The sequence below is a fragment of the Pan troglodytes genome, chromosome 10 (genome assembly GCF_028858775.2).
Source record: "Pan troglodytes isolate AG18354 chromosome 10, NHGRI_mPanTro3-v2.0_pri, whole genome shotgun sequence".
Taxonomy (NCBI): Eukaryota; Metazoa; Chordata; class Mammalia; order Primates; family Hominidae; genus Pan; species Pan troglodytes.
The window spans coordinates 13,392,510-13,419,171 of record NC_072408.2 but is presented as its reverse complement, the minus strand read 5'-3'; the positions used below and the strand labels follow the sequence as shown (position 1 = coordinate 13,419,171).

The following is a 26,662-nucleotide window of genomic DNA, read 5'->3' as shown; positions in this document are numbered from 1 at the left end:
TGCCAGTGACTGTGTAAGGTCAAATTCCCACAACAAATCTCTTCAAACAAGTACCTCTTAGTGGTTCTGCTTCTCTGATGAAACCCTGATGGGTACACACTCATTTATTCATTCAACCAAAAAATATTAACTGATAAAAAATACTGAACACTACACACTACCATGCACCAGATAGTAGGTGCTAGGTAGTGAATACAACAAAGTTCCTGCCACCATGGTGTGAGGTGTACTGTCATATCCCCAAGATATACCTCACTGCTGAATGAGCGTCTGAGGACCAGGTGCTGGTGCTGACTCCTCTGTTGACACCTGTGTGACTTTGGATCAGAATCCTTTAATCTCTCCACATCTAGATTTCTTCATTAGTAAACTGGGGTGAGCAACCTCCCAATCTACTTCTCATATAAATGCAGGTGGGGCCGGGTGCAGTGGCTCACGCCTGTAATCCCAGCACTTTGGGAGGCCGAGGCGGGCGGATCAACTGAGGTTGGGAGTTCGGGACCAGCCTGACCAACATGGAGAAACCCTGTCTCTACTAAAAATACAAAATTAGCCGGGTGTGGTGGTGCATGCCTGTAATCCCAGCTACTCAGGAAGCTGAGGCAGGAGAATTGTTTGAACCCAGGAGGTGGAGGCTGTGGTGAGCCAAGATCGGGCCATTGCACTCCAGCCTGGGCAACAAGAGCGAAACTCCGTCTTAAAAAAAAAAAAAAAATGCAGGTGGAGTTAATAGGAGTTGAAAGACATTTGCAAACCAAATAGCTCTCAAAATAATTAAACGAAACAAAAACCAGTCCAGGACATTGTCATAATTTTTTATTATGTATCAAATTGTCTTCAATATAAGTTACAACTTGATTAAAGTTGATAGACATTTGTATCTATTTAAAGACAAAAAAATTCTTTTATGTACAATATCTTGTCTAGAGTCTAGCAAATATAGTACCTTTCATTGCAGGATTTCTGCTTAATATAACAAGCAAAAACAAACAACTGAAAAAATATAAACCAAAGCAAACCAAACCCCCCGCTCAACTACAAATGTCAATATTGAATGAAGCATTAAAAGACAAACATAAAGTAACTTCAGCTTTTATCTAGCAATGCAGAATGAATACTAAAATTAGTGGCAAAAAAACAAACAACAAACAAAACAAACAAACAAACAAAAAAATCCCACCAATCTTCATGGGTAAACTTTCCTGCTCAGGGATGTAAGCTGACTCTAGACCATCTCGCGGTTCCTGCGGATAGCACAGCACAAGATCATACTGAAGATCATGCCAAATATCTAGGAGATAGGAAGAAACATGAGGATCAGGGTGGTTTGATCTGAAGGAAGGCTGAGGGAAAGGGAGAGACATGGGTCACCCAGTCCAAGAAAAATGACAAGGAGAATGGCATCCAGGAGGCCAAACGAGTCAGAAGGTGCTGAAGCAGGAGAGATGCAGGCCAGATAATGAGAAGGATGCGGGACGTGAGGAATCTGGGGGGGTTGGCAGTCAGCTGCACAAGCATTTTCCTTGGAGAACTTTCAGGGTGGGAAAGTAAGCTCAGAGCCAAATTTAATGCTCAAATTCCAGGTTTTCCTATAGTCCTAGTCCATACAGGTTAGTACTTTTGCATTTGTCTTTGTGTGTATGTTATTTAATATTCTTTTTTTTTTTTCTTTTGAGACGGAGTCTTGCTCTGTTGCTTAGGCTAGAGTGCTGTGGTGCGATCCGCCTGCCTCGGCCTCCCAAAGTGTTAATATTCTATTTTAAAACGTATTGTTATATCTTGGCTGGGCACAGTGGCTCACGCCTGTAATCCCAGCACTTTGGGAGGCCAAGGCGGGCAGATTACCTGAGGTCAGGAGTTCGAGACCAGCCTGACCAACATGGTGAAACCCCATCTCTACTAAAAATAATCAGCTGGGCATGGTGGCACACGCCTGTAGTCCCAGCTACTCGGGAGGCTGAGGCTGGATAATTGCTTGAACCCAGAGAGGCGGAGGTTGCAGTGAGTCGCGATCACACCACTGCACTCCAGCCTCGGCGACAAGAGTGAAACTTCGTCTCAAAAAAAGAAAAAAAGAAAAAAAAGAAGGTATTGTATATTTTGCTGAAAGGTGCTTCATGCCTTTCTTAAGATGCCGGTGAAGGGTGCAAATAACCACTAAGAAAGGAGGCGATTCTCTCTTTGGGGGCAGTCTGGCAAGAGGGCAGAGGCAGGCGGGGGTCGGGGAAGACTCAGGGAGCCAAGGCCATCCCAGCGAGGACCATGTTCCGTCTGGGGCTCTCCCTCATGGGAAGAGAGGACATGACCCCAAGGAACCTGGTTGGCCCTTGTTGGTTTCTAGGGGCTGATTGGCGAGAGACCTCCTTCTGGCTGCCCATGTTCAGATGCACTTCAGGAAATGGAACAATTCCCACGCCGGTAGCCTCTAGTGAACTACTTTCTTAGGGAGAAGAACAGCAGGTGCGTGAGGAGACATGCTCTGAGGACTAGCAGCGCCAGCACTGCCACCCATGTGCCCTGAACCTTAACAGCTAAGAGAGTCGACTCTTTAGAAACCCAGGGGGAGCCTCAGATACTCCACTCAGGAGGTGAGAGGCTTTGATCAGAACATCGGCACCTCTGTCTCTCCATTCCCTAGTGGTAAAATGGAAATACTAAGGGCACGAGGACAAAGTGAGTTGACAAATGCACAGAGTGCGGCGGTGTCTGGGTAGAGCATGGGCTGAATCAACGTGAACTCCTCAGTCCCCCTCCTGGGACGACGTCCTGCCACTCACCATGACCACGGCAATGCCGATGCCCACTGCGCCGATGATGTGGAATTTATTGTCGAAGACCTCTTTGATGGCATCAGGACAGGACTTGGGGAGACAAACCAAGACCTGGGTCACACACAATCCTTCCTCCCAGGGCACCTCCTCTCTCCCATGGCCCCCGTCTCACCCGGGAGAACTGGTGGGCAGAGGGTGGGCTGGGGACAGGAGTGTTCGGGGATAAGAGAAGTTCCGGCTGGTGGATGGAAAGGGGAACAAAGGGATGGCTATGCTAGTGGATCCCTAAAATCTGGGCAGGACAGCAGGGAAGGAGGAGGGACGGGCCCTGCTTGGGGGTCTATTTCTGATATGGTTGTAAGGTCACTTTTTACTATTCTGGAGTTGGACATTAACTCTGGCTTACAGACAGGAGCCACTGACAAAGTCAGAGCGGGAGTCCAAGACTCAGAAGCACGCCTGCCCTTGAGAGCTTCCGGGCTGGCAGCAGTGGGCGGTGCCAGAACACTTGTCATTCCCCGGGTCCGGCCTTTGTTTTATTGCCCTTGAGTAAACAGAGGGCCCAAAGTAGGAGAGAAAGAGATGGGTGCCCTGGGGCCCTTTCACAGGCAGAACGGGTCTTTCTGAAGCAGCACTTGGCTGCTGTCACTTTCATGCTTGCAGGGTTTGTCCAGAGCAATGGGGGCAGGGACACCAGGATCCTGGTCTGAGTTTACCTTCACGGTGAAGGTTTCGAGTCCGTCCTTCTTGGGGCAGATGTCTGAGATAAACTGTTCCACGCCCCCAGCCAAACCACAGCAGTTCAACTACAGCGAGAAGGCAGGGATGGGGATGAGAGATACAAATTTTAAAAAGACGATTAGAATGTTTGCACTGGTCTGGTGCAGTCAGCACCCTGTGTGCAGACACAATCCGGAGAAAGCGCAGGAGGGTGTCTTTGCCAAGGCGACATACCGCATAGTGGATGGCTTTCAGCGTTTCCCGCTGGGGCTCATCCTTGGTTTTCAGCTTGTTGTAGGTGTCCTTGTAAAACTCCTGGACTTCCTTAATCACCTACAATGGGCAGACAAGAGAGGGGCAGAGACGGCATTTTCACATCTTCCTCCACGAACAAATGTTACGCGTTCCATCTTGTTCTCTCTAAGCTCTCAGCCACCAGATGCCTGTGCTTGGACAATGTCACCAGGCAGATGGCAGCCACTAGCACTGCCTTCTCTCAGGGCCTTTGGGCACTTCCCATCTCTTCCTACATCCTCCAGAAACCCACTCGGGCCGTCTCTCCCTGTCCCTTACACTTTGGTCAGTCCTTCAGCTCTACTTGGCTCCTAAATTGAATCTCTACGATCTAGAGGATGATAATAATTGAAATACTACTCCTGACCTGACTATTTTCTCAGGCTTCCATCTTCTTTTTCTCTTCACTTAGGTTTGAGTTTTGGCAAATTACTAAGCCTCTCTGTATGGAGTTTCCACATTTGTCCCTGCAGCTCATAGATTATTTGTGAGAATTTAAATGAGATATTGCATGTTAAGCCTTTACCACTATGTCCAGTACAGAGTAAATCTGGAGCACGTGCCAGCTATTGTATCATAATATAGGGGATGTATTATTATGTGCTTGCACCTGGCGCATCCCAATTTAATGTCTGTCTGCCCCTTTGATGCTCACCTCATCCAGTTAACAGACCAACAGCCAGCATTTTTCCTTCAGCATCTGTCTGACATTTTTCACAATGATCCCCTCCTATTTCTATGGCTGTAGCTGTTATTGCTTACAGACGTGTTTTTTTTTTTTTTTTTTTTTTAAACAGAGTTCCCTTGGCTGGGCCAAAAGTAGTGAGTTATCTCAATGGATTGCTCACGTCAGTTACAGATGGAAGTCCTTGTTCTACTCTTCCCTGTTTCTCACTACCGCGCTTGACTAGTCTCAAGAACAAAACAAAACAATAGGGTTCCTGCCTCCAGCATCTCAGCATCTCTCTTCCTTCCCCCTTCCTGCTGAACATGACAAGGCAGCCCTTCCAAAAACACTACTCTGATATGCCCATCCTGGTCCAAAACTCTGCAGGGCTCCCCACGTAAGCCCAAGCTCAGCCATGCTCAGCCCCTTTGACTGGAAGTCCCCTGCCTCCACTAACTTTCCTCCTGAACGCATCTCTCATTCAAGGTTTAGGTCACGGCTCCCTTCTCTATGAAGCCAAAAGAGATTCCCTTCCCAACCCCACCTTTTCAAATCCCATAGTACTTTGGATATAAATCACCTCTATGACCTTTATCAATTTCATGTCTTTTCCCCATACTAGATGGCCAAGTCTCCGGATGTGGGGCCCATAGTTCAAACATCTGTGGACCCTGCACAGGCTTGGGGGCAGCACTTGGCTCATGGGGACAGCACTTGAACACGTTATTTATAGATCAGAGGAGGAGGCAAGGGTGTCCAGCCCACAGAAAGCCTGTATTTCCTGAGTAATCTTTCTAAAAGTTGTGGGGAAGGGCTGCTGAGGTGTGAGATGGACAGACAGACACACACACAGGCCCAATGGGTAGTTTCTGAACATCTACTATGAGTCAACACCATGGCTGGCACAATCTCGGACAGGACAGTAAGCGCACTGACATTCCCTGCCCCGAGGAGGGCACATTCGCTGGCACACAGGGACGCGATGAGATAAGAGGCCTGGTCAATAGCTGAAAGCTGAACAAAGTGCCCAGCCAGGACTTGCCCCCTGCTTCACTGTCCCCCATCCCCCAACTCCCAAACCCAAGAGATCTCATGGGAAAAACCTACCTCATCCTTGTGGGAATATCCCCAGATGGCCGCAGCTATTTCAATGGCAAATATCACCAAGAGGAAGCCGAAGAACTGGAAGGCAACGAGGGGACGGGGTGAGAACAGTCCCAGCCAACCAGCCAGGAAAATCAAAGGGTATTTTGGGACAAGGAAGAAGGACAACTCCCTGGGAACAGGCATCTGGTGACACAAATGAATAGCCTAGCAGGGGCAGGGAAGAAGTTCACAGAACAGGCAGTTAACCAAGCCCAGGATAGAGGCCACAGTGAGGCAAGGTGCCCGGACATGAGGAAAGAGCTGAGCACAGCTGAGCCCAGAACTAGCATTTACAAGGCGTTAGTTAAGAGTCAGTGAGCAGGAAACTACTATTGTTCACAAAAGACACGAGATTTGGGCAAGTAAAGGGAGCGAATCCACTCCGTGGAGTTTGGAAAAGACCAAAACAGATTTTGAAACAAGAAGGAGAAGGCAAAGGTACCTGTGGATTCAGGGAAAGAAAGCAAACGTGGTCCTCGAGAAAAGGGGGAAACAAAGTCCTTTTAGTTGCCTAGGGGAAGCGATAAGACAGGCTCCAGAAAGGAAGAGGGGCGACGCCTCACATCGGGGAGGGGCCCAGGCTGAGGACAGCTCATGCCCTTTGGGTACCTTCCTGACCCCATCCCCCTCCGTCTGTTCTGTGGTCTGGGTCTGGGCCTGCTGAGGTTTTGTTGGTGGGAGTCAGGGTGGCTGTGGGGATGCCAAGGGGATACTCACCAGTCCCAGCATGCACTGGGACTCCTGCACAGCCCCGCAGCAGCCCAGGAAGCCCACCAGCATCATGAGGGCGCCGGCTCCGATCAGAATATAGACTCCTGCGGGAGGACAGAGGAAGCACACATGCGTGGAGACATCAGTTCAGAGGCCCAGGCATCTCCGGCAATTCCTGGTTCCCTCTGCCTGACTCCTGCCTCCCCACCTCCTTATTCCCCTCATCTCAGGGAAGAAGTTCCCTTTCCTTAAAATACAGCCTCCTCTTCCACCTCTGCCGCAGATCTCCTTCCCACCAGCCTCTCTTGCATGACTCTGCTTCATCAAGCTCACGCTCCTACCTTACCCTCAGCCCTTCTGGAAGGTGCCCATTAGCCCTCAATCCAGGACAGAGAATATCCATGGGAATCCCTACATTCGGAATGCAAACCGGTCCAGTCTGTCAGCTCTTTCCAGCAAGATGAATCCACTCAAGCTAGTTAGCATACACCTTCCACACTCTGGCTAACTTCTGGGACCCTGCCTTACAGAGGACGCTGTCAGAGCAGATTTCCAGCAGGAAGGGGCCGTGCACACCTAGGCACCCCCCTACCCAGGGGTGGGGGGAACCAACTCTGCCTGTTCCCAGAAGGGGGGCCTCTTTGCCCTGTTGCTGGGTGGTGGTTAGGCACATACAGTTAGGAACACCCAAAGGCACCTCTTGGCAAAGGTCCAATACCTGACTCTAGTGCAAAGGACACAGATCTGGGTGTCAGAAGACCCTTCTTTTGGCCCTAACACTGATGCTAATTGCTGTGTGACCTGGGGTAAGACATTTTCCCTCTCTGGGCCTCAATTTCCTTACTAGTAAAATTAAAGAGGTATGTTCCTGGAAATTTCAAAACATCTCTATAGCATGCTAACAAGATCTTAACAGTCACAACTCAGTTATTGCAGGTTAAGGGTGAAGAGGCTCCTCCCTGCTAAGGAGAGGATGAGTGACACCATTACTAAGCCCTTGATCTGAGTGGCTCATGGAAAGGAGGTGAGAGAAGGGCAGCAACTTCTATAACTTTTGCCCAAACCCAGAACAATGCAAATTCCTGGGACACAAACACAGTGGAGCAGCACTGGCCCCATTCGTTCCACAACCCACCAAAGGAATGCCCAGAGGGGCCACCCCACAGTTCTATTCTTGAGAAGCCACAGCTGTCCTGCAGGGACTATTCCCTTAATCAGCACCCCAGCCCTACATGGGTCCCAAAGGAAAACCAGCAGCGAAGTCTCTGTGCCTCCCTGTCTTGCAGGCATGTTCTATCTAGCCTTGGGAGAGGCTACTGTCACATGTTGAGAGCACCAGATCTGTGACTCTGGGGAAGCCACTTAACCTCTCTGTGCAACAGTTTTCTGTCTGTAAAACAGGAGTAGCAATAATGCCCACTTCCAGGATTGCTGTGAGGATTAAGTGATATAATCCACATGTGCACAACAAATGCTAGCTGTTGTTAATCTCAATTATACCAAGCATGAGTAACAATCATTAATAATCACCATGGTGAATTTTAACCTGCTGCTGTATCCCTACTGTCCTTTCACTGGGACCAGAGAGATATCCTTGATGTAGGGGCTGAAAACACACATGCGAGAGAGAAAGTCTGTGATGTTTCCCCACAATACACAGCAGGACACTCGATGAGAACCCTCGGCAGGTGACACGCTGACTTCACTGTCCCACATCTGCACCCCGAGCAGGGGTGAGACTTTGCAGGCAACAAACCATGCAGTCTGCCCGCAGCTGAGGCTCACGGGCAGCACAGAGCAGAATGCACACAGAGAGCATTTGTTCCTCCCCCTTCTCCCCCACATCCGTCGTGAGGTCAAGTCACGTGGGGTTACTGGCAAACCCCATGTTGCAAGAATATGGGTATTGTTCTTGTGCATGCCTGGCCCACACTGGGCAAGGGGACAAATGTAGCTTGTCCTCAAGTCAGGTCGCATCTTCCTGGGCAGTCAAACGCTGTGAGGCCACAAGCTGGGCTTGGGGAGGCTGTGCAGCCCCACGCATGGGGCACTGGGTAAGAGGGCAGCCTCCTTTGGTTCTCTCACATGGGGACAGTAGAAAGGCCCCAGTTTCTCCCCATCTCATGGGGGCAAGTCAAGGAAGGATGAGATCACTCCTTTGAGCTCCATAGCAGGGGCTGAATAAACAGGAGGTATTAAGAGATCAAAAGGATTTACAAACACATGAAATACCGTGGAGTGGGAACGAACAGGCAGACATGTTTTCTCTAAGTCCAGATCCCAGTTCATGAACCTGGTGGTCCTGGCAGAGGCCAAGGGAATTGGATTAGCTGCAAGTGAGCTACTAAAGAGAAAGTATTTCCCACGCAGAGAAAGAGAACATGCTCCTAATGGGGCTTGTGGTTAATATTAAATATTCATGCTAGGGCTCAGCAGAGGAAGATTTTAGGATCAAGGGTTTTGTGGGCTTTAAATCTTGCGTGGATGGCTACGGATCTGCAGTGCCTAGCTTTAGCCCTCTCTAGTCACGGGAAAAGGGAAGCGATCCCCTGGCAGCTGTGTTCGGGGACTCAGCAGCAGCCGGCAAGCTATAGGACAGCTCATCTGGAAGCAGGCCCCATGGAAGTCACGGAACCACTGCAGGGCTCGGGCTGGTTTTTACAAGGGCTATTCAGTGCTTCCCTTTGGAGAAGCTACTCATCGCTTACACCCCAAGCTTGTTAGCCAAGGCTGCTGTTGATAAATGACAAAGTGTTCCCCTTTATAAAACAAGTGAATGTTAGCTTGCTGTCTGACTCATGGAAAAAGTTATCCATCACAGAGCCTTCTCTAGGATTACGGTATTAATTTGCTTAAGGGTTGTTTATTCTGCTTTTTTCAGGCTGACATTACAGGCCTAGAAAAAAAAAAAAAAAAAGGCTGGTGTAGCAGCAGTAGCACATGCCAGTGTATCCTTTACACAAGAAATGGAACAGTGTTTTTCACTGTTCACCAGGGCTCTCAGTTTAGGCCAGGGAGAGGACACAGCAGGCTCCCGTCCCTACACCAGCTCTGTCCTGCAAACAGCACTCACCACGCCTGTTTGTGTGAAGGAGAACAAAATCCAGTAGGGCCTCTGGCCTGCAATAAAAGTTTATTATAGCCAAATAACTCCACCAGGTGTTCAACGGAGCCCTACCTCTGCCCTACCTCTGCCCCGCCTGGTTTCGTCTTGGTTCCCGCCCTCCCGAGTTCACGGGAATAAGTGCCACAATGGAATTCCATTTGCCACACACTGTACTTCTTTGCCCCAGAGGGGAGTGGGTGTGTAAGCTGTGCCGTGGTTGTGTAAGCTGTGCTGGTTTCAGGAGGGAGAAAAATGAAGCCCAGAGCAATAAAATGAACTGCCCCAGGTCACAAGCCAGGATGGGGATGCCAGCTTACTAAGGCCAAGTGTCGCGTGTCCTGAAAATCACCAGGCACCTCATCATGGATAGGGGGCTGGCCGAGGAAGGGGGGGCATTCACGGCCTCTGGCTGGAGCCCCCCTAGATGCCCTCATTCAGCAGCCATGGTTCTGGAGGGACACCAGGGAGCTGGGAAAGGCTGCTGGCCTAGGACCAAGAAAATGAAGTTCCCCAACAAGTTTGCAGCCTGGGATTAGGGATCTTGCTGACGGGCTGAATCTCCAGGCCTGGACTGGAGAGAAGGCCCATATAAGGCTGTCAGCTGCTCTGGACTTACCATAGACTGTTCTGAATGTTGGAAAGGTTTTCACTTGCTTTTCTGCCTGGTTATATACTCTTTCTCTACTTGGTAAGCTGTGGCCCTACTGGAGAAAAGACACCCCTGGGCTGTTCAGGTTTCCTGAAAAGTCAGCTGCATGGTCAGGCTGGCCTGTGGGTTGCTCTGCAGACAGTTGGTGGCCCAGTGCAAGGGGCGGTCACCCCATGACTATCCCTTGGAAAAGCAGCTAGGGTGTGGCTGGCACTCCAAGCTCATCTGCTAGGAGAAGGGCTCTGGGCCAATACAGAAGGCTGGTCTCACAGCCTCGTGGGGAAGGGGACACAGAGCGACGCTTCCTTGGCCCTTTGCCCATGGATGACAATTATTATTTCCTAAAGCGTTCAGTGACATTCAGGGCATAGCTCAGACCTAAGCAGTGCTCAGAGTGCTGTGCTGCTGTTTTTTTTTTTTTTTTTGAGATGGAGTCTCGCGCTGTCTCCCAGGCTGGAGACAGAGCCTCAGTGGTGTGATCTCAGCTCTCTGCAACTTCTGCCTCCCAGGTTCAAGAGATTCTTGTGCCTCAGCCTCCCGAGTAGCTGGGATTATAGGTGCACGCCACTACGCCCAGCTAATTTTTGTATTTTTAGTAGAAGTGGGGTTTTGCCATGTTGGCCAGGCTGGTCTCGAACTCCTGACCTCGGGTGATCTGCCTGCCTCGGCCTCCCAAAGTGCTAGAGGCTGAGGTGGACGGATCACCTGAGATCAGGGCGGATCACTGTGCCCAGACACAGTGCTGCTGTTCTAACCTTACGTGCATCATCCCCCTTGCCGGCACTTCTGCAGGCAGAACGAAGTCTTCAAAGCTCCGCTCTCTTCCCCGAACGGGGTGTCGCTGCAAAGGATCTGTATTTCCCTGGCAGAGCTAAGTGGACAGTGGCCCTTAGACCCCAACTAGGGGATCTGTGTCTCTTTGGGGTTGTGCCTTCAAATCACCCTCCTGGTCACTTCAGGTAGGACCACCGGCCACCAGGAGGGCCCTGCAATGACCTGCAGGATCTGAATCCTGTGAGGTTCCCAGAGGTGAGCCCCAGCTCCTCTAATGGCACTCACCATTCTCCTGCCACCCTGCAGCTTTCCCACCTGTCAGCTGCTGGCTGGGCCACCGACGCAGGGGTTTCTCTCCCTGACTGCAATTTGGGTGAAGTAAAAGGGCCAAGACAGCCCCACCCCATCCCTGCCAATGGGGCACATTCAGCCAGTACAGATCTCTTCCATTCGTACAGAGGGAGACCCCACAACCTGGCAATGACAACCCGAGAAGCAGCTCTTTTAGGCCTGGGTTCAAAGCCTGGCCCTGCCTCTTGAGGGAATATAAGCTTAGACGAGTTATTTCAGGTCTCTAGGCCTCGGTTTCTGCACTTGTGAGATGAGAATCATTCCATACTCCTCGTAGAGTTAAGGGGATTAAATTATATAATACACACAAGACAATGAATGACATACAAAGAAGGGGGCTCAAAAATGTTAGTGTCTTCCAGCCGGGCGAGGTGGCTCACGCCTGTCATCCCATCACTTCGGGAAGCCAAGACGGGAGGATCACCTGAGGTCGGGAGTTGGAGATGAGCCTGACCAACATGGAGAAACCCCGTCTGTACTGAAAATACAAAATCAGCTGGGCATGGTGGCACATGCCTGTAATCCCAGCTACTCAGGAGGCTGAGGCAGGAGAATCGCTTGAACCTGGGAGGCGGAGGTTGCGGTGAGCCGAGATTGTGTCATTGCACTCCAGCCTGGGCAACAAGATTGAAACTTCGTCTCAAAAAAATAAAAAATAAAAAAATAAATAAAACTGTTAGTGTCTTCCTCCCAGTTCCATCCTCTTACCCATGAGATTCTTAACTCCCACATCTAAAAATATAAAGAATCAGCCATAGAGGCTTTGGGTAACAGAAAAGAAAAAGTGGGTTGTTAGAAGCAGCCAGGACAAGGGAGGACTGAGTCTCTCTTTGGAGACACACGCGCCGGCCACAGGGCTTTTGCTTAGGAAAGCAGGCCTGACTGTGCCTGCTCCTGCCGGCAGACCTGCTCCCCCAGCACAGGGCTCCCTTCTGGAACACGGCGTGGAGTGTGGAGAGTCTTCCCCAGCACCCGCACCCGGCTCCTCCCTCCTGCTCTGCAGGACAGCATTCTAAGCCTGTCACAGACTCACAAAAAATGGTCTATTGCTGAAACAAGTCAGGGCGCTATAGAAACCTGTTCCCCAAAAACTCTGTGTGTATGTGTAGTTTTTTTTCTAAACATACATTGTGCTTTCTCTCACTTTCTTTCCGATAATAGAGAGACACACCCCAAAAAACCCCAGCTAACAATAAAAAGCAGTAAACCCAGCAAAACTATCCACAGGGCTCAAATGTTACGCAACCAAAGGAGCTGTTTTTAAAGACTGTCCCTACCCAGTTCAAGAGGTGGGAAAGGGAAGGTCTACGTGGCTGGCCAGCCTTGCTTCTCCCTGAGGGACTGGGAGATAACTGTTTTCTCCCTCCTTTGTAAAAATAACGTTTTTGGTGGGTGGGAAGGAAGTGACCAAACTTACATTTTGAGCCTGACAACATGTCAGCGTCATCCTAAAAATAGGAGGTTTCCTTTGTTTCTCACAAATGAAAAGTTTCCTACCTCCAAGCCAGGCAGAGTACAGCCGCAGAGTCTGAATTCACGCAGACGTGGGCAACTGCACTTGGCAGGCACCAGGCTCCCCCTCCTCTGAAGGGAGCTTTGACGTGGTGATACAGCAACGAGAGGGATAGAATGGTCTAGCAAGGCTGCCAAGAAGCCTGAGTGTAGAAAGAAACCTGCCAAGTCTGTTCATGTTCAGAGGATCCCAGGCAGGTTTAAACTGGAAGCCTCTCTCCCAAAGCAAAAGTCGTGTCAAAAACAAACAAATAAAACTAAACACTACAGCATTTACCCCAGTACCAGGGGTCCAAAGGACTGGGCAGAGTCCATTCTAGTCTCTCCTATTGTTGCTGTGTTTTCCAGGAGGCTGATGTTTTTCCCAGTCTCAGAGTCCCTATCTGAACAGTGAAGAGGAAAGCTGTCTATATCTTCTTCCAGCACTGCAGATCCCCAGCACAAAGCTTTTTGAATTAAGGAAATGATGCAAGATAAGAAGACAATCAGGAGAGAGCATCAGAGATGAGAACAGAGGTTCGTAAACCCTCAAGAATGAGTACAACTTTGGCAGAGGCTACATCACATCAGAGAACCATCAACGTGCCTGACTTGGCCATCAGGAAAAGAAACCACATCAGTTAAACGCAAATTCCCAGGCACAACGACACACACAAAAACTGCACAACCTGAAAGGGACACGACTGAACAGCGTGGCTAGAGCAAAAGTCTTTCCCAAGCCCAAGTCCCTGGGTCAACATGGGGCCTCCAAAGTTGCAGGAACTTTGTTGGAGCCAGGGTCTGAATTCACTGAGCCTTCCCCGTCCCTCACCTGTGTAGAAGCTGGAGTTATTATTATTAGTTTCTTGCTCGAAGATGCTCTTGGTCTGAGAGTCGAATCGGAGCCATAGTCCAATGGCAAGGACAGCAATCCCGGCAAGCTGCAAGACATACAGGACGTGAGCATTAATTCTGGCTGCCAGCAACAACGCAGTCCCCACGCGCTGAAGGGTGAGACTTGCAAAGGACTTTGTGACCACCCTTGGTCTCTGCCCCTCATATACGCCTGGTAGTTGTAGATGCCATTACGGGGTGTGTTTGATTCATGCAGGTACTAAAAGTACCAGCAAGCGAGGAATAAACAGTGACCTACCTGCCGCCCATTGGCCGAAGGGGTATTTTATAGGCAACAGAACACTATACAGCAGTGAAAACCAGTAACTCTAGCTACACGCAACACCATGAGTGCATCTCACAATGCTAAATCAAGAAGCCAGAGCCACAGGCACACACACAATATGATTCCATGTAGTTAAAAACGCTATGCTGTTTAGGGATGCACACAGAGCTAGACGCTTACATGTGCCTATAAATGATAAAGGAAAAGCATTGTCATCAGGTGAGTGGTGATGTTTAGGTGGAGGAGGAAATTATGCTCAGGGAGGTGCCATGTGGCTGGGGGTGTCGTATTCTAACTGTTGACTTGGGTGATGGTTACACGGTTCCGGACACACATGCACCAGGGAAGGCAGCTGCAATGTCCCCGGAGACCTGCTGCTCAGTAAATGACATGTCAGGGCCTCCCCTCGCTGGCACTGCTGAACTAGATGCTGTGCAGGAGGCCTCCTGCCAAGTCCCCCCAGTGCCAGCTGAGCTCCCTCGTCGTCACCCGTACCAGGGCTTGCCGGGGGAGTGACTCACAGGCCTCCAGTGTGGTAGCCGGCTGGACGCAGGAGTGGGTGGGCCCAGGTTTTGCTGGTCCACCCTCCTCAACAGAGGCACTCTTATGTCAGAGCCCGCTCATCAGGGACCTTGGTTCTCGGCTCCAGGAGCTGGTGATAGCCCATGGTGTGGACAGGCCTCTCTTTCCTTCCTCCTTTTCTCCTCTCCTTTCCCTTACGATATGGCAGTGAGTGTGGGCATGTTGGGTGGACAGCGGATGTGGCAATAGTGGGAAGGGCTACCCAGACCTCCGCCTGCAGCAGTCACAAACTCACCTACCCCCCAGGAGCATAAGGGGATTTGCTCCTGCCAGGGAGGTGTGCTTCCACCACGAGGGGCTGCAGAGTCTAGCTTCATATTCTATTGCTTCAGTGTTCCCATCTGTAAAGCAGGGATTGTGAGATGCGGCCCTTCCCTGCCTTTTAGGTATGGCTAAAGAATAAAGAAGATAATATCAGAAGTGCATCTGAAGAGGAAGGTACCAAATGGGCTCTGGGAGAACCACCTCACTTTACCAGCATGAAGCCCCACCAGCCCTGCACTCCCAGCCTGTGGACTGTCACTCAGCATCTTCTCAGCCTCTCAGCCGCACCTTAGGGCAGGCAGCTCCAAATATTGGTAAGGACTGTACGACGCCACGTGCCCCGCGGCTGGACAAGGCAGAGGAGAAAAACTCACACAGGCACAGGAATTTGAGAGTTCAAATGAACTTGAGAGTTCTGAGTTCAAACACGAGTCTGATTTTCCTTCTTAATAAAAGGCCAGTGAGGGAGGGTCTCCTGGCCTAATCCAAAGGCAGCAAGCAGATCACTGTTTGGTTGGGGAGAAGCGTGAGTCTCCACCGTCCTAGACCCAGCAGCGTACTCGCATTCAGACCATGGGTTCCCAGACCAAGAGCGCCGCAGTTAGCTTAGGCGGGGAGGCGGGCCCTGCTGGGAGCGTGCTGGGCTAGAAGAGTTATGTGGCTTGAATCCACGTACACAAGGGACTAGACAAGCACACACTGGGCGGGTCTTGACTCTGCATGTGGCAAGTCCTGGCCTGGGTCCCCCCCAGGTCCCTGAGCGTTAAAAGTACAAAGGTGGGCCGGGCACGGTGGCTCACGCCTGTAATCCCAGCTCTTTGGAAGGCCGAGGCGGGTGGATCACGAGGTCAGGAGATCGAGACCATCCTGGCTAACACGGTGAAACCCCGTCTCCACTAAAAATACAAAAAATTCTCCAGGCGTGGTGGCTGGTGCCTGTAGTCCCAGCTACTCCAGAGGCTGAGGCAGGAGAATGGCGTGAACCCAGGAGGCAGAGCTTGCAGTGAGCGGAGATCGCGCCACTGCACTCCAGCCTGGGCGACAGAGCGAGACTCCGTCTCAAAAAAAAAGTACAAAGGTGATACCTTCCCTCCTTCCACCCCAACCCCATGGAGGCCCAGTCAGTCTCCTGGGAATGGAAGACTGAGGCTGTTGGCCTCCTGGACATAAAAGCGTTAACCTGAAAACTGTAGGCCGGAGCTCAATTTTGGTCCACGTTCAGCCACAACCTGTTTCTCACCCTGGTCCTCCCTCTCGCCCTGGTCTTGTGATGCTCTTGCGCGCATAGGGAGATAGCGAGACAGTGCTCATTACTGTCCTTTTTGCTCTAGGCTTGTGCTTATCAAGCAATTATCTCCCAAGTCATCTTACTTCCCCTGATGAGTGAAGTTATGACCCCACCCCTTATCTGCTGGGAAAACTGAGTCGCAGAAAAGAACGAAAACAATCCCAGGCCTGCCAAGGAACTAAGCTGTAAGATGAGGTAAAGCTACGCTCTGCACAGCAGCCTCTCACGGGCAGGAGCTGCGTCTCTCTGGGAATGTTCCACGCTCAGATAATGACAGGGTACCCCAGTGGAACCTCCAGGGGTAAGGCCCCTTCCATCTTATAGAGAGCCCCAATGTCGAGGACCCTGAGCCAATATGTTAAGCCCAGTCATTGATCCGGTCTCTGTGCACAGGTGGTAAGAAGGATGCTGGGCTGGACAACTGGAACCACGAGGGAAAAGGAAGCATCTCAGGTCTTATCTTGGCCAAGGGCCAGGCCAAGCCCGGAGTCGGGAGTCCCCCGCATTCGGACCCCACCTTAAACCTTACATCATGCGGCTTGGTTGTCAAAGCTACAACATTTCACTACAACCAGGAAGGAAAAGCAGCTGGCTCTGGAGAAATGGGAAAAGCTGCCATAGGTCTCGGTCTCACAGGCTTAACAACTCACAATAAGAGAGGAGAAAGGTTCAAGTAACCCAGAGAAAAGGGAGGGCCAGGGGCATGACTGGGAACACTTGGACAAAAATCAGGAGTGAACCCTGCTGCCTTTTCTGACAGAATGACTGAGTTCACCGGCCGGAGGGGATGCTATGTGAACCATTAGCTGCCCCATTTTCTGTAACGCTGTTGGAGACATTGCTCCAGTTGGCTGAGTCACAATGGCTTGGGGTCACAGGGTCACAAAACTTGTATAACCAGTGCCACCCAATAATGCCTTTCATGGTTGTCAGGCAGCGCTATCTAAGGCGCTCTGAAGTATTTTCTAGGAGAACTCACTTTCTGGTGTGGCATAGAGGGGCTCCCCTGCCCCCATCCGGCTTTCACCCCAGCTGCTTTATTTTTTGAGACAGGGTCTTGCTCTCGTCACCCAGGCTGGAGTGCAGTGGTGCAGTCATAGCTCACTGTAGCCTTGGACTCCTGGGCTCAAGCCATTCTTCCACCTCAGCCTCCTGAGTAGCTGGGATTACAGGTGCATGCCGCTAATCCTGGCTAATATTTTAAACCCTTTTTTTTTTTTTTGTAGAGCCAGGGGTCTCGCTATGTTGCTCAGGCTGGTCTTAAATTCCTGGCCTCAAGCAATCCTCCTGCCTCAGCCTCCCAAAGCACTTGGATTACAGGTGTGAGCCACTGCGCCCAGCTTCAGCTACTTTAATAATAGGAGAAACTAAATGGGAGGGGGCAGGAGCAAGAAACAAAGAGAGCTTTAACCCTTAAAAGAGGGTGCCAAGTCAATTATTCAGGGACTCCATAAATGAGAATATAGGAGTCCGGGAGGCCAAGCGGTCAATGGCTTCCTCCCAGGTTAATTGACAGACATATGGCGGCATGCTGACCATGTAATTTCCTCGATGGCTGCCCCACCCCAGCCTATCATCGCAGGAGCCGAGCAGGTTTGATGCGGATGCTGAATGAGACAGTGCCCTGTTCCCAGGGCTCTGGAGAGAGGAGGGCAACCTGCAGTATGCCCAGCTGGTCGGGCGGGGATGTGGGGATGCAGGAGAGAGCCCATAGCTTCTACTCCCAGCTCGCGGCCCTGCCCATGGTTTCCTCTTTTGTTTCCAAGAAAAGCCAAATGGAAACATTCTGGTTTTGCTGGGAAAAGCTCCTTTGCTATCTGGCCCCAAAATGGTTCCATCCCTTTGAGAGGGCCGAGAGGAAAAGGGTCATTTTTTCCCATTGTTTTACTGGAAATTTCTTCGTTTCTTCACTGGTGCTAGGCCCTGAGAAAAACATGAGCCAAACCTCAACTGAGCACAGTCTACAAAATACTTGCCTAGCACTTCTCTCCAAACTGTCAAGGTCATGGAAAACAAGGAAAGACAGAAACTGTCACAGCCCAGAGAAGACTGAGGGGGCATGACAACTGTCCTATGGTGTCCTGGATAGGACCCTGGAACAGAAATAGGACGTTACATGAAAAACTAGTGAAATCTGACTAAGTCCGGAGCTCAGTTAACAGAATGTACCAACGGTGGTTTCCTAGTTGTGACAAATGAAACACAGTAATATGAGATGGTACAATAGGGGAAACTGGGGAGGAGGATGAGGGAATTCTCTACACTATCTCTGCAACGTTTCTGTAGATCTAAAATTATTCTAAAACAAAGTGTATAAAACAATAATAAAGAAGCAGGGGTCTCTCTCTTTCAAAGCTTCCTGTCTCCTTCAAGAACCTGCTCCACTAATTAACCTCTTTCCTGACTGTGCAGGTCTGCCTCTGCCACTTTTTTGACCTTTGTGAAGACACAGACAGGTCTCCCTAACCTAAAAATCCAAACAGAAGAAAACCAGAAATAGAACCCTTTTTTTCTTCAACCTCGCAGCTCCTTCAGGGTGCTCTCTGCTTTCCTTTCACCCCTGAGCTGGCGGCTTAACCACCTCCAAGTCCTCACTGGCTCGTCACTGCATCTCTCCCAACCCGAAAGGGGTGGTGAGTCTTAAGACTTTTGCTGAATCCTTATGTCTTGGGATCCCACAGCAGCTGACACCACTGAACCCTGCCTCCTCCTTGTCTGCTCCTTAGATGCAATCTCTCCAAGTTTCCCGAGTTCAGCCTCGTGCATTGTGCCTCTGCTAGTACAAGTCCCTCTTAGAATGCTGTCGTGATCGCCTAAGCCAAGCCTGCTGCTTCCCCACCCATTTCCTCCCATTCCTCCCATGCAAATGGCAAATGCAACCCCTGAGCAAGCCAAGCACGTGAGCAGGCCAGTGTCGCATCCGTCCTGTCCTCTCCAGCATCCATGCTCCTCACTCTCTGCCCTTTCTCTATCTGGGGCTTGCCTCCCATCTCAGCAGAGCACAAGCTCCTTGAGGTCCAGGGGACCTCTGAGTCATTCTTTTATCTCCTTTGCCCCATCCATGCTTTGGACGGATGGTCATTAGTAAGTAATTACTCCATAAATGAATGACTACTTCAGTGAAAAAGTATTTGAAATCCACCCAGATCTCCTCTCCTGTGTCCTCTTCATTTGGACCAGCTTCCTTTCCCATCAGGCCTTTTATCCAGATCCATCTTCTAATGTCTCACAAGAGTCAGAAACCACAAAGAGGCCAGGCACAGTGGCTCATGCCTGTCATCCCAGCACTTTGGGAGGCCGAGGCGGGCGGATCATGAGGTCAGGAGATCGAGACCATCCTGGCTAACATGATGAAACCCTGTCTCTACTAAAAACACAAAAAATTAGCCAGGCGTGGTGGCGGGTGCCTGTAGTACCAGCTACTTGGGAGGCTGAGGCAGGAGAATGGAGTGAACCCGGGAGGCGGAGCTTGCAGTGAGCCGAGATCACGCCACTGTACTCCAGCCTGGGCGACAGAGCAAGACTCCGTCTCAAAAGAAAAAAAAAAGAAACCACAAAGAACAATTATTTGCCCAGAGTAAATACTAAGGAAGCCCCATGAAGGTTGGTTGGGGAATATTTGGGGGATGACAACAATTTCCCTTTCTGTTGGTGAAGCATGTCCCAATGTGACTTACAGGCAAATCCTTATACAAACTTTGGAAAACCACGTTTACAAAAAGCCCATGCAGGCCGGGTGCGGTGGCTCATGCCTGTAATCCCAGCACTTTGGGAGGCCAAGGCAGGCGGATCACTTGAGGTCAGGAGTTCGAGACCAGCCTGGCCAACATGGTGAAACCCCGTCTCTACTAAAACTACAAAAATTAGCCGGGCGTGGTGGTGTGTGCCTGTAGTCCCAATTACTTGGGAGGCTGAGGCAGAAGAATCACTTGAACCCGGGAGCCAGAGGTTGCAATGAGCCGAGATTGAGCCACTGCACTCCAGCCTGGGTGACACAGCGAGACTCCATCTCCAAAAATAAAAACAACAAAAAAACAACCCATGCATTGCTGTCCTCGGTCTTTATCTGCAACTCTGCCAGCACCCCCATCCCTCAAAGAAGTCCAGTCAAACACTCTTATGTTTGACGAACACAGGTAAGCTGGTCACCTGGGGCTTATGTGAGCCTCAGGAGACATGAGAACCCAAGAGTGCCCCAAACTCAGGCCCACAGTGAATGGTGTCCTGGTCATCCCTTGCCACACCCACTCACCACTGAGAGCACAATTCACCCAAGGCTCCCACGCAAAGATGAGAATTTCAGTGACTCACACTGCAAAATCTTGCTGCAGGGACAGGTTCAGAAATCTTACACTGAAACACACACCTGGAGTTACAGGAAACATTTCCAATTTCAAAGGAGGATTAAACAAAAAACATCAAAGTGTAACGGAGCTTAGGGGCACCTGGCTGCTCTGGGGACTCTATGCCAAGTGTGCAAAACCAGTTCCAGTTAGAACCTGGGGAGGTTCGTATGTACAGCCTGGCCTCCTGATGGAAATTCTTCAAGTAGGTGTGCTGAAAAAGAGGAGGTAACCCAGAGGAAGAGGAAAAGAGCAGTGGGTTGAATGTGGTTTCAGTGTGGGGGAGGGCATACTGCATGCCACTCCCCGGGTGGGAGAAGCCAAGTTTGCCTATGGGACAAATCCTACTGCAAAGAAAAATCCTTTGTGGTCAAACAAACTGGTGCTCTTGGCGTGGGCCCCATTTTCCTCCAGGTCCCATCTTCTGTAATATGTACTGACTGGCCATACACTTTTTTTTTTTTGAGACAGGGTCTCACTCTGTCACCCAGGCTGGAGTGTAGTGGTATGACCATGGCTCACTGCAGCCTCGACCTCTCTAGGCTCAGATGATCCTCCCACCTCAGCCTCCTGAGTAGCTGGGACTACAGGTGTGCACCACCACGCCCGGCTAATTTTTAAAAATTATTTGTAGAGATGAAGTTTCCCCATGTTGTCCAGGCTGGTCTCGAACTCCTGGGCTCAGGAGATCCACCCAGCTTGGCCTCTCAAAGTGCTGGGATTACAAGCATGAGCCACTGTACCCAGCCCATTTTTTAAAAAGGACAAAATATTTGTTATGCTTCCTCTATTCAGCTGCCTTGGAAAGCCCAGAAAGTGGAGAGCAGATCATTGCTCACAGTGATTTCTCGCTGAGGATGCCTTGGCCTTGAGGTGGCCATATCTACCACTTTGGGAGGGGTTGGAGGTGGGCAGTGGTGAGTGGATGGAGTCCAGGAAGGAGGGAGAACTTTCTTCCCAACTTCCCATTGTCCTCCTGGAAAAGCAATGGCTACTTGGTTACTCTGCTGAGCCCATGGTCAAAATGATACACAATTTTCAACAAGGGACAGGTGGCTTAATAGAAAGACTAGTGAGCTGCTGCCTGCACAGCTGTGCCACCTAGGGCCTGCTTCTTTATGGGGTGGGCATCAGAATCATCTGGGAAAATACTTGTTTTTTTGAGACAGGTCTCAATCTGTCACCCAGGCTGGAGTACAGTGGCACAATCTTGGCTCACTGCAACCTCTGCTTCCCGGGCTCAAGCGATCCTCCTACTTCAGTCTCTCAAGTAGCTGGCACCACAGGTGGAAGCCACCATACATGGCTAATTTTTTTTTTCTTATTTTTTTTTGTAGAGACAGGGTTTCACCGTGTTGCTCAGGCTGGTCTCGAACTCCTGAGCTCAAGCAATCCACCCACCTTGGCCTCCCAAAGCTTGGGATTACAGGTGTGAGCCATGGCACCCAGCCTACCTGGGGGGTTTCTAAACATGCACCTGCCTCAGCAATCCCAGGGGACTCTTTGTGCTCCCAGGGATTCTATTGCACGCCTCTGTTGAGAATGACTGGACTGTGATGGATATAAACTTGGGCTCTAATTCTGGCACTGCTACCTAGGAGCTCTCTGACACTACACACTTTCCTCAGCTTTTCTGAACGTTACAGTCCTCGTTTGTGGAAAAAAAAAGTATGATACCTGTCCTGCCTTCAACGTAGGTTGAAGGAGAGGATTAAATAAAGTGATGCATGTAAAACATTCTGAAAACTGTGAAGTGTTACAGCCAGCCGGATTCCATAGGGAAAAAAAATGACAATAATAATAAACCCTGAGAAAGACGTGAGGTGACACTGGGTCAATTCATGAGCCCTCTGTGGACGGCTGTTGTGTCCTCCTGTGATCGGAGAAGGCGGCTGGGTGGCAGCGGGGGAATTTAGGACACTGGGGTTCTGTTTTCTGGTTTCTGTGGGAGTCTGTGTGAGCGCTGGGTAGTGGAGGAAAATGGATAAATTTATCTGCTTCACACCCGCAAACTGCCATAGAGAGCTCCACTAAGACTGGATGGGAATGGCCAAAGGAAAGTGGGGAAGGAAGGCTAAAGGGAGACTGTTGGCTCAGATTTTAGGCTTCTGTCCTTCCTTGGATCACAAACTGCTTCCGTGGGCAAATTAACCCTGCTGAAAGGAGTTATTACAGCAGCAGATAACAGAGAGAGGGGATTTTCCTGGGTTGGGCAGGAGAGGAAACCTTGACCTCTTTGTCACCCTCCTTCAGTAAGATGCTTGTCAGCCCTGGTTTTTGTTTTTGTCATCTACTAAACTTGGGAGAGCATTAGTCATAGTTGTCCATAGCACCCAGGAAGTAAGCAACACACCAAATACTGGGGATGCAAGTTTCCCACACCAGCAGTTTTCCAGGCCCCAAAATACCAGTCACGCTTTAAGAAAGCCACAGAAGTGGAGATAGGCCCTCCCTGTTCGCACAGACTTCAACATTTAAAAACAAGTCAGGCCACCCAGACCTGTGGGCTCTGGGCCTCGCCCATCTCCATGGCAACCCTTGGCTCACTACTGCATGCCAAGCCTTGGATGGGCTGATTCACTCCTCAGGAAGCCGGGCCAGGCAGTGCCAGCAAGAACAAACAGGATCCCGATGCCCACAGCCTCCTCCAACCCTCTCTGTGTCCTCCTCTCCCACCTCCAAATGAAGGCTGGGGCTGTTGTCTTTGGAAGGGCAAAGCCACTTGGGCAGGACTAGAGGCTTTGGGGTGCTCCCTTATCCAGCTCCACCACACAGTAAACACCGGCAACAAGAAAACCAAAACTCCGCTGTAATCAGCAGAAGAAATTGCCACGACTTGCTCTCCTTAAGCGTCCCAACTAAACTACTGTAATAGCTCATGGCGGAATTTCTAGATGACAACAGGGCATATTACTAACTTTAGTTTTACTACAGCCAAGTTGAAAAGCCCCAGAGATCACAGCCCTAGAGAACCAGAGTTCCCTTTTGTAGGTATGACTGGTTGGTCAGGCGCATCCTGGGGGCCATCTCTCCTCTCCAGACAACTTCTGCTCTTGGGACTTCTACCGAGCCACTGTCTGAAGGCAGTGCTCAAACCTTCAGAAATTCTTATCTTCAAAGGCAACCCAGGAAACTCTTCTCTATGCCAGTCCAGCAGCTCTCGAAATGACCCCAGACCAGCAGCAGGATGACCCAGGAACCTGGACATGCAAATTCGCAGTTCCCTCCTAGACCCGCTCATGAAACTGGAGTGGGGCTGGGCCGGCACTCTGTTTTCCAACACCTCCCCCCAGGTGACTCTCATCACGCTCAAGTTTAAGAACCACTACTCTAGGCCTTCATTTACACACCAATAATCAGGAAGGACAGAGAAAAGCTCTCTCTGGGGGTTCTGAATCCAGAGAATAGCTTTCTAAATGCCAGTGCCGAAAAGCCTGAAGGCATGGATGGGAGGTGTGAGCTTCCTCTGAGCTGGAGGTGCTTTGTGTGTGTTAGGGAGAGCTCACTGCCCAGCCCCACGAGGGAGCAGGACTGGCACCTACTACTTTACACTCCGATCTGGAGAGTGGGGCATTTGGGGGCTCAAATGCTCTGACCAGCACTGTGAGCCACGGGGAGGGAATCTGGGGTCACCTTGGAAATGCGGCATTGTGACCATTAAGGGTGAGGATGCAGAGAGGTGGGAAGGCAGGAAGAGGTAAGAAAGGAGAGAGAGCGGCTGGACAACTCTGTGCTGAACCCACTGAGCCAGGAAGTCATGGTAAAGGGCTCAAGTTGGAACCTGCATTTGGCTCCCAAATGCACATCCACCACTCAGGCCCTGCCTGCGTGAACTCTCCTCTGGTAACAGGCCCTGGTGACTCAGTGGGCCCGTGAGAGGCTCCCACAACCTGCAGCAGGGCACTCCTGGTAAGAACCTCCCCCCTGAATTCTGCAGCCGGCTGTGCTCCCTAGGCCAGCTCGCTGTTATGCATGAGACTGGACTTCTCCTCAAACCTCCCCGAACTCTAGAAAAACAATTTTTTAAAAGAATACACGCAGAGGCTGATGGTCAGGCCTCTGACCTGACCTAGCACTTTGGGAGGCTGAGAGGGGGGCGGAATGCTTGAGCTCAGGAGTTGGAGACCAGCCTGGGCAATATGGTAAAACCCAGTCTCTACTAAAAAATACAAAAACTTAGCTGGGAATGGTGGCACACGCCTGTAGTTCCAGCTACTTGGGGGGCTGAGGAAGGAGGATGGCTTAAATCCAGGAGGTCGAGGCTGCAGTGAGTTGACATTGCGCTACTGCACTCCAGCCTGGGTGACAGAGACCCCATCTCAAAAAAAAAAAAAAAAAAAAAGAGGCTAATGGTCAAGTTGCAGGTTGTCTAGCTTAGGGAAAATAACACCATAGTAGCAATTTAACAGTAGAAGTTACTATGTACAAGGACCCACGCCCCCGACACATTACAGGAGGTGGTTTATGTACAGTCTCTCACTGAATCCTCTCATCACCCTCATTTTATGGATATATCAGGCTCAGAGATTTTAAGCAACTGACTCAAAAAGACACAGCCAGGAAGAGGCAGAGCTCAGATGGAACCAGCTCCACATAGACGACTCAAAGCCATGCTCTTCTCGATGCACGGTGCTTCCTCACTGGCCAGGGGGTGACTGGAAAAGATGTGAATCCCTGAGAAATTTTCTTGGGGGACAAGTGGGAGGCTTGGACGTGTTGAATTTGGCAAAATGCTCTGACTTAAGCCTTAACCTGGTGACAGGGTTTCCCTGCCTGCTGCAGCTTGACAACAGATGCTTTCAATTTGGGGTGTTGACCCTAGCCCTGGTGGGGGCCAAGAGGGAGGGAGGGAAGATGCTGACCAGTAGCTTCTCCCTTGGGTTTGCTCTCTCCCGCCATTGAGGCTGGGAGAGGTGGTGGTCCCTGGGAAGCTGCGCCCTCAGGCGCTACCTTCCTTCCACTTCCTACCCCTGGTGTCTACACAAGCAATGGTGACCGTGGCTCTGCATGCCTCTGGGACCTGGTTTCTGGGTGTGGGTGTTCTAGGTGTCCAGAAAATTCTACATATGAAGAATCAACTTCCTTTTGGAAGGCACAAGGAGTGAACTGAAGGAGAAGCATTGAGGCCACCCTTCTTGGTGTGGACATGAAGTAGATTTTCCTTCAATTTCCATTGTAAATTAATTTCCAAGTTGAGCTCCACGAAGCGAGTCTCTGCCAATGGGGCATTCTTACAGGCATTTCCAGCAAAGTGCAAAACTGATTCCCTTCTTTATCCGTCTTCCCCAAACTGGGGAAGTCTCAGAAATGAGTGTTTTATAGACAGGTGGAAAGATACGTCCTCCAATTCGTGTTCAAGAGGGAGAAAGGCTGGAGGTAAATTTCAGCATTGACTGATCTTGTGTGATGTGGTTTCATGAACTGAAGTGAGAAGATATGGATGAATGCGAACACTTAGACAACGTCAATCTGTGAAAAATGTTAAGGAGAGGTACCAGTAACAGCAACTACAGCAACAGCAGCAGAAGCTAACACAGGAGCTCTGCCTGTGAGCCAGGCCCATATAATAGCTTTACATTAAATATCCCCTTAGTCCCAGTAACAATCGTAAGACGCTGGTTGTGTTATTACCTTCATTACACAGATAAGGAAAGTAAGGCTTCAGGAGAGTGACTAATTTGCTGTCTCCCCACGGGAATCAGCGTTTCTATCAAGACAACTCCTTGCCCGCTCCTGGCCCACTCCCCCCAACCCCAGCAATGTCCCTGGGTCATAAATGGCCCCTGCTATTATATGTCGCTCTTTTATATCATAAGGCCAGGCTGGGGAGAGGGGTCCACACATACACTTAAACCCAACATTCCATGACAAGCCGGGTCCCTGGGGAGGCCAACTTCTGCCTTCTGTGGCCATTTAGTGCTCTAGACACTGAGATGATTATGGTACCTACCCCACAACCCATACAATTCAACATAAAAACAGTTGAACTTGTAAGATAAAGCTCAAAAAAAGTGCCTATTTCCCTGGATTCCTTGAGCTGCCTGCATTGTTGGTGCCCTAAGCACATGCTTAGCCTGCCTACTGACTCTGTGGCCTCCCTTTCCAGGGGTGCTAGTGCAGCTGGGGGGCTCCTGGGTGGAAGGGTGAAGGTGGCCCTAGACAGCTACAGCCTGGGGGTGCCACCACCTTGCTATGCCTGGCTCGTTGTGTGTAAATGTTCGAGCCTGGCCTCAGGCTGGTGCAGGCCATTACTTTACAAGAGAGCATTCCCTGTGGGAGCAACAGTAATGCAATGCATGAGAGGTTTCCCAGGGAGGAGGCTAGA

General features: G+C 50.4%; 1 protein-coding gene and 2 long non-coding RNA genes across 7 annotated transcripts in view; 2 read left to right on the top strand and 1 right to left on the bottom strand.

Annotated features, from left to right (window-relative positions):
• LOC107967418 (uncharacterized) overlaps window positions 1–2,780 on the top strand; it is a 58,242-nt gene extending 55,462 nt beyond the window's left edge. For both annotated transcript variants that reach the window (XR_008538424.2, XR_008538425.2), the window contains one exon: window positions 2,342–2,780. This is a non-coding gene — a long non-coding RNA (uncharacterized LOC107967418). The remainder of the gene's footprint in view (window positions 1–2,341) is intronic.
• The window catches only part of CD9 (CD9 molecule), a 38,461-nt gene continuing 12,593 nt past the window's right edge, over window positions 795–26,662 (bottom strand). For 2 of the 4 annotated variants that reach the window (XM_508947.8, XM_054663986.2), the window contains 7 exons: window positions 13,513–13,621; window positions 6,316–6,413; window positions 5,560–5,634; window positions 3,726–3,824; window positions 3,488–3,577; window positions 2,778–2,861; window positions 795–1,291 (listed from right to left, as the gene is read on the bottom strand). In XM_508947.8, coding sequence (XP_508947.2) covers window positions 1,226–1,291; window positions 2,778–2,861; window positions 3,488–3,577; window positions 3,726–3,824; window positions 5,560–5,634; window positions 6,316–6,413; window positions 13,513–13,621 — 621 coding nt within the window. In that variant the 3' untranslated portion in view covers window positions 795–1,225. Of the gene's footprint in view, window positions 1,292–2,777; window positions 2,862–3,422; window positions 3,825–5,559; window positions 5,635–6,315; window positions 6,414–13,512; window positions 13,622–26,662 lie in introns of those variants that run through there. The other 2 variants (XM_009424662.5, XM_063785411.1) reach the window with 1 other exon arrangement.
• LOC107967419 (uncharacterized) lies at window positions 24,027–25,942 on the top strand. Its single transcript, XR_001707791.4, has 2 exons — window positions 24,027–24,246; window positions 24,856–25,942. It is a non-coding gene; the product is annotated as an uncharacterized LOC107967419 (long non-coding RNA).